We start from the raw sequence: 6,759 nt of genomic DNA on the forward strand, positions 1-6,759 counted from the left end.
GGTTAGATTCTGAAGGAATTGAGTTGATAACAAAATTTCTTCAGGTAAGTCACATCTTATTTTGTAAAGTTAAATGGATCAAGAGTCTCTTTCCTCAAAAGTAACCCCCTCAAATACCACTAGCAACAATAAGATGATTATGGCACTTTCTAGAATGCTTCAGCCAGCTCAGAGTCATGCTCTTTGCAGCCTGTGCTCAGTGTCCTCTGCCTCCTTGTGCTTGCTGCTGTGCCAGATGCTGCACTTTCAAATAGCCCCCGGTTTTCTCCAGAGCAGGAAGAAGAGAAGACAGGGTGGCAGTGGCCACATAAACTCTCTTACATCTCGAAAGCATAGGCTTTTCCCAAGTCTCACTGGCCAGAATGTTCATTGTAGAAACAAACAACACAAAGAGAGTCTGGAGATTGGGGAATTAGCCTCAATCTAGAACAGTCATGATTCGTGATTTGTCTGTTGGAGTTGGAAGCATGGACATCTTGAGCAAATCTAAGTTGTGTCATTTATGAGACGAGCAGTGGGTTAACCTGTCTAATACTGGGTATAAAGGTACTTGGCATGCTTCTGTCAATACATTTCACAGTTTACAAAGAAAAGGAGCATTAAAGATTGAATATTTTAATTTTTCATCACTTCAGAAAAATACAAGAATCTACTTTTTTATCAGGAGGCTTAGATAGGAAATGTGGAATTGAGATAGAATTATTCTCATACTTTGAGTATATTGGGAGGACTCTAAAGTGATACTCGAAATTTGTCATATTAAGTAATCAGGAATTTTTTAAAGTAGTTCTAAATACTAATTTACCCTTCTTCAACTTTTTACAGTAATTAGACAGAAGGTTAATGAAATGCTTTTTGCTTTTTCACAGTATGAATCTAAGAAAAGGGTTCCAGCAGAAGAGGCCATGAAGCATGTGTACTTCCGAAGTCTAGGACCAAGAATACATGCTTTGCCAGAAAGTAAGAAGCCCTTCTGTTCATTTGTCTAGGATTGAGGATAGGGGTTTATGAGTTTAAAAAGAAGTGGTGGCTGATTTTTTATAGCTAAGATTTTAGTCTTTTTTTGTAATCAGATCATAAGTTTTCCAAGGAAGTTTGTCTTGCTTGTTTTACTTGTTCATGTCTTATAATACTGAGTATGTTGTCTCTACACACTAAGAAATCAGTCATATTTGAATGTGAATCATTAATCTTCCTTGACTTAAATTAGAATATGCTGGCAACATCATCCTTAGTCCTAATCTGGCTCAATTTCTTTGTTCAAAGTGGCTCTCTAGATTGGATAGGTGGTACCATGAGTAAAGTGTTTGCTGCATGGCGTGCAGACCTGAGTTCAGATGTCCAGGCTCCCTCTAAAGGCACTGTTCTGCACTTGTCTGTAACCACAGGACTTGGCAGAATGGGCATCCTGAGAGCTCACTGGCCAGCCTAGTCAGAGTAGTGAGTGTACACACACACGCACGCATGCACAACCCCTTTCTGTAAAGATTTGTGAAGCACAGTCAGAGTAACAAGAAAGTGATTTCCTTCCTGAGAAGCTACAAAGGAAGTTTCCGGGGTTTTTTGGTTTTTTTTTTTGTTTGTTTGTTTTTTTGTTTTTGTTTTTGCGGTTGCTCTAGATGTACTATCCCTAAGAAGTTAGTGAGTCTGTTATCAGAATCACTAGAGTAGAGAATTGCCCAGGCCTGAGGTAACTCTTGAATTTTGTCCATGCTGTCTTAACTTAGTAGTGTGTAAAGTGGGCAGAGCGGGAAAGAGGACCGTGTTTGGGAGCTCAGCTGTGAAAGCAGTTACTGTGTCCTCATTCCCTTTCACTAGGCAGTGCTTGTTAACTGAGGGTCTCGAAACAGTCAGTACCAAAACCCATCAGAAAGTCTATAAGACTTCTCACATAGAATTTGGTTTTCTGTTTAGAACATAGGGACAAATGGGAAATCTTTCCGTGGAGCTATAACTTTGGGGGCACAGTATGGATGTTTGACCTGGAATCGTTACATGCTTTTTCAATAATTACAGTTGATCTAGATTTGTCACTAATATCTGGTGATTTCTGTCTGTTCATTTTAGGCATATCAATATTCAGTTTGAAAGAGATTCAGTTGCAAAAGGACCCGGGTTTTCGAAACTCTTCCTATCCAGAGACAGGTGTGTTTGTCATAAACCATTTCACATGTCGATCATGAATTTTTGTGTGGAACCAAGCTTTGGGTTGATAAATTGATCAGTAAAATTATCAATGTTAAAAAAAACAAACAAACAATGTACAGTGCATCCCACAACTCTGTATGTTTAGAATTGCACATACTTGCTGTTGTGTATGATGTGGGCAGCTCAGTAAATCTTCAGAGAGAAATGTGATTCAGTCAAGTCAGGGATCCTGAAAGCTGCAGATGGCACAGAGACCTTTCACAAGTGACCTGGCTTGACCTCTGCACACGCCATCCCCGGTGCATCCCTGAGGCAGAAGACACATCCTGTGCATGCCTAGTCATCAGCTCCATCACTTGGAAGCCTAGAAGCTGTAGACTGACCCCGTCAACACAGAGGTCACTTAAGACAGTGCCGACCACTCTTACCGTGGAATATTAGCGCTTGCTGGTGGGAACGTTAGCTTCCTAGAGTCACCAGATACTGTATGTGGGATAAAAAAAACCTGAACCTTGAACTGCCTCATAAAATGACTTTATATTTTAGGACATGGGAAGAACAGAAGACAGAGCATGCTCTTTTAAGTCTGGTAACTTGGTCTCAAGCCCAGCCCCAGCCTTTCTTATCAGCCATGGACTCAGAGCTGAAGGCAGTCATTTCTTGTGCTGGACTTGGGATCCCCGTGTGTCTGCACTGTCCTCTTTCCAGTGGAGTCTTTTATTTCAGACCTACAGATTGTTTTTATATTTGCTGTCACAGTGTGACAATTTTTTTTTTTTGTACAGTTGGTTTTAAGATCTTCTCCGCCAGTAGAGCCAGTAGGTTACAGCTATCAATGTAACTGTAGCTGCAGATTTGTGCAGGACTGAGAAACACAGTGCATTATTTATTTGCGGAATCATTGCTGCTAAATAACTACTGTCTGTTTATTTAACACAACAGTTGAATGCCTGAAGAAGTCGCAGTGGCTTTATTATATGTGAACGCATCTGTTTCTCCTCACAAATTGTTTGACTGCTGCATTTTTTTGTTGTTGTTTGTTTGTTTGTTTGTTTGTTTTTTTAAAAATTAAACTGCAGTGTTTCCTGGAATGTATATTTTAGCTTTGCTTAGCAGTAAAGTAAATGAGCCATCGTGAACACTCGAAGTTCATGCTACATACAATTTCTTAGGAGCATTGGCCAATAGCGGAGCTGAGAGGTGGACAGCACGGTGTGTTTCAGAAGCATGTAATGCGAGGGTTGATTCAAGCAAATGAACAGCAGACATTTTGGGTTCCCACATTAGACACCAATAAACTAAAACACCAGGTTATTTATTTTTACCTATTCCTCCTCTTAGAAGTATCCACTGCATATTTGTATGCTCCTACACTTGAGTAACTCTTCCACACTGTGCTTTTAGTTAAAATTTAGCCACATAAGTCATTCAGACAGAAAAAGCCTTGCCGCTGTTTGTCTTAAGCACACTTCTCTTGTTAGATGATACTTCGTTTTGAGGAACCGTTTCTTTCATTCGGGGGCTGTCAGACTCTCAATAACGTTCACGTGGAATCACCTGAAAGCTGTAATGTGTCTTTAAACAGAGCCATGATGAATTAGAAATGAGAAAGAAGAACCCAGAGGACTGCTTTTAGCATTGTGGGTACTATCTGCTCATCAGAGACACTAACAGTGTAACTTGAATTATGCATCTCCTTGAACATCACAGACACTTGGTGTTGGTAACCGTGTCTTAGGCATTCGCGCTCATTGTTAAGGACTATTGGTTAGTGCATCTTACAACTATAAATCTTAATTGGTTATATTTTGAAATGGTCATGTAAGTGTTTGCCTTATATCATGAAAATAGTTATAACTTAATTTTTGTCCTGCCATTCACTGTAAACATTCAGGGTCCTCTCATTTCTGTTCAGGAAATCCTGTAGTTTATTGTTTGTTATTTAACAGTATTAAGTGAGGTTTTGTATATTTCATTTTAACTTTATTTGTGAATAGTGATTGTAGCATGTTTGGGGATGTTATTTTAATATTTCACAATACTGAAATTTTAATTTTTTTTTTAAAAAGAAAGTTCTGGAAGAAACAGATTCATGTGTAATGGTGAATATTGGACCACTGCTGCTTTTCACAATTGTCAGCTGATTTTACGTTAAGCCCTGTAGCCTAACTGCTGTTATTTCTAACTGACAGACATGTATTAATACTGTACTTTGAAGGTTATAAATATTATGTGAAAATTCCTTCATTTGTTTTGAAATTTATAATAACTAAATCTCTGTGTTATATAAAATGTGATCTTTGTGGAGTGACTGTTCTTTCTTGGGGAAGAAAGCTGTGCACACTGGGGTTGTCTTCCTTTTGTGGTACCATTGTCAAGTAAGAAGACATCACTGCACTGAAAAGGACAGCCTCTTTATGTCTGTGCCAGCCATTTGGTTGGTCTCTTATGTGATCTCCTGAGATATTGTTCTTTACTTATGAAGCATCAGATGTGTCAGTTTGATTTGCAGATTGACCTTAGTTGTCAGTGAGCTTGATTCTTGCATATAAAAAGTAAAGAGATACGTGCAGGCATTATTTAACGTTCTTTCTAGGGGGTCTAGGGACTTTGGGTTAAGAAATTCAGCAAACAAATAGGCTTGCATAGGTTGCTTTTGTTTGTTAACATTTCAGCCTTATCCTGATCCTGGAAACTGCAGAGAAGAGACTTAAAACTTGGAAAGATTGAACCTGGGACCCTCACAAGCCCTTAAACTGACAAGAATTCTGAAGGTAAGAGGTACTGTATCACCCAGCATATCCAGGGTCCTTCACTAGAGCATTTTATCAGCTAAATCTGAAAGGATATTTAATAACATGTTATAATCTATCCTTCAGACTCATAACCAGTCATATTTCTTTTTCTTTACCTCTTTATAGTATTAGCTGAATTCACAACACAATAGTTACATTGATTTATTTCCAGAATTTGTCTTCCTATTTCAGAAATTGAACTCATTAAAATATTCCATTTCTCCCGCCAAGCTTCTCAGAACTATTAGTTTACTCTCCATGTCTATGAATTTTCCTATTCTAGATACTTTCTGCCCTTGCAACCATACCATATTTATATTTTCTGTTTGGCTTATTTCTTTCAACATAATATTTTTCAGGGTTTCTCTTGATGGCTGACTGATGTTCTGTTGTGACTAACCAGTGTAAATACTGCTACTGTGAACATTGCACATGTATACACACATGCTTGAGTTCCCGTCTCTATCTCTTTGGCGTGTATATACTAGAAGTAAGACTGCTGGTTAGGCCTCATTTTGTATTTGTCTTTCTGAGCTATGTTCCACAGCAGCTGCACTGTTAAATTCCTAGTGGCATGTGAGAGAGAATTTTCCCCCTCCAAAAACCCCCTATTCCTTCCCCCCTTCCCCTGCTCACCAACCCACCCACTCCTGCTTCCTGACCCTGGCATTCCTCTACACTGGGACATAGAGCCATTACATAACCAAGGGCCTCTCCTCCCATTGATGACCAACAAGACAGTCTTCTACTACATATGCAGCTGGAGCCATGAGTCCCACCATGTGTACTCTTTGGTTAGTGGTTTAGCCCTGGGGAGCTCTGGGGGTACTGGTTAGTTCATATTGTTGTTCGTCCTAAGGGGCTGCTAACCCTTCAGCTCTTTGGGTCCTTTATCTCCTTCACTGGGGACCCTGTGCTCAGTCCAATGGTTGGCTGCAAGCCTCCACCTCTGTATTTGTCAGGCACTGGTGGAGCCTCTCAGGAGACAGCTATAACAGGCTCCTGTCAGCAAGCACTCATTGGCATACACAATAGTATCTGGGTTTGATGACTTTATATGGGATGGATCCCCAGATGGGGCAGTCTCTGGATGGTCATTTCTTCAGTCTCTGCTCCATACTTTGTCTCTATAACTCCTTCCATGAGTATTTTGTTCTCCCTTCTAAGGACAAAAGTATCCACAGTTTGGTCTTTCTTCTTCTTGAGTTTCATTTGGTTTGTGAATTGTGTCTTGGGTATTCCAAACTTCTGGGCTAATATCCACTTATCAGTGAGTGCATACCAAGTGTGTTCTTTTGAGATTGGGTTACCTCACTCAGGATATTTCTAGTTCCTTCCATTTGCCTACGAATTTCATGAATTCATTGTTTTTAATAGCTGAGTAGTACTTCATTGGGTAAATGTACCACATTTTCTGTATCTATCCCTTTGTTGAGGGACATCTGGGTTCTTTCTAGCTTCTGGCTGTTATAAATATGAACATAGTGGAGCATGTGTCCTTATTACATGTTGGAGCATCTTCTGGGTATATGTTCAGGAGTGGTATTGCTGGGTCCTCATGTAGGACCCAGTTTTCTGAGGAACTGCCAAACTGATTTCTAGAGTAGTTGTACCAACCCTACATCCGATAGAGGGCTAATATCCAATATATACAAAGAACTCAAGAAGTTAGACTCCAGAGAACCAAATAACCCTATTTAAAAATGGAGTGCAGAGCTAAACAAAGAAATCTCAACTGAGGAATACCAAAGGACTGAGAAGCACCTAAAGAAATGTTCAACATCCTTAGTCATCAGGGAAATGCAAATCAAAACAA

At 39.6% G+C, this 6,759-nt stretch overlaps 1 protein-coding gene across 2 annotated transcripts in view; it reads left to right on the forward strand.

Moving 5' to 3' along the window:
* Positions 1–4,449, forward strand: part of Cdk17 (cyclin dependent kinase 17) — an 80,568-nt gene extending 76,119 nt beyond the window's left edge. Inside the window, exons 14-17 of one of the 2 annotated variants that reach the window (XM_031349548.1) lie at positions 1–44; positions 870–960; positions 2,068–2,145; positions 2,695–4,445. In XM_031349548.1, coding sequence (XP_031205408.1) covers positions 1–44; positions 870–960; positions 2,068–2,145; positions 2,695–2,732 — 251 coding nt within the window. In that variant the 3' untranslated portion in view covers positions 2,733–4,445. Of the gene's footprint in view, positions 45–869; positions 961–2,067; positions 2,146–2,694 lie in introns of both variants that reach the window. The other variant, XM_031349546.1, reaches the window with a different exon arrangement.
* The last annotated feature ends 2,310 nt before the right edge of the window (positions 4,450–6,759 follow it).

This window comes from Mastomys coucha, unplaced genomic scaffold (assembly GCF_008632895.1).
Source record: "Mastomys coucha isolate ucsf_1 unplaced genomic scaffold, UCSF_Mcou_1 pScaffold4, whole genome shotgun sequence".
Taxonomy (NCBI): Eukaryota; Metazoa; Chordata; class Mammalia; order Rodentia; family Muridae; genus Mastomys; species Mastomys coucha.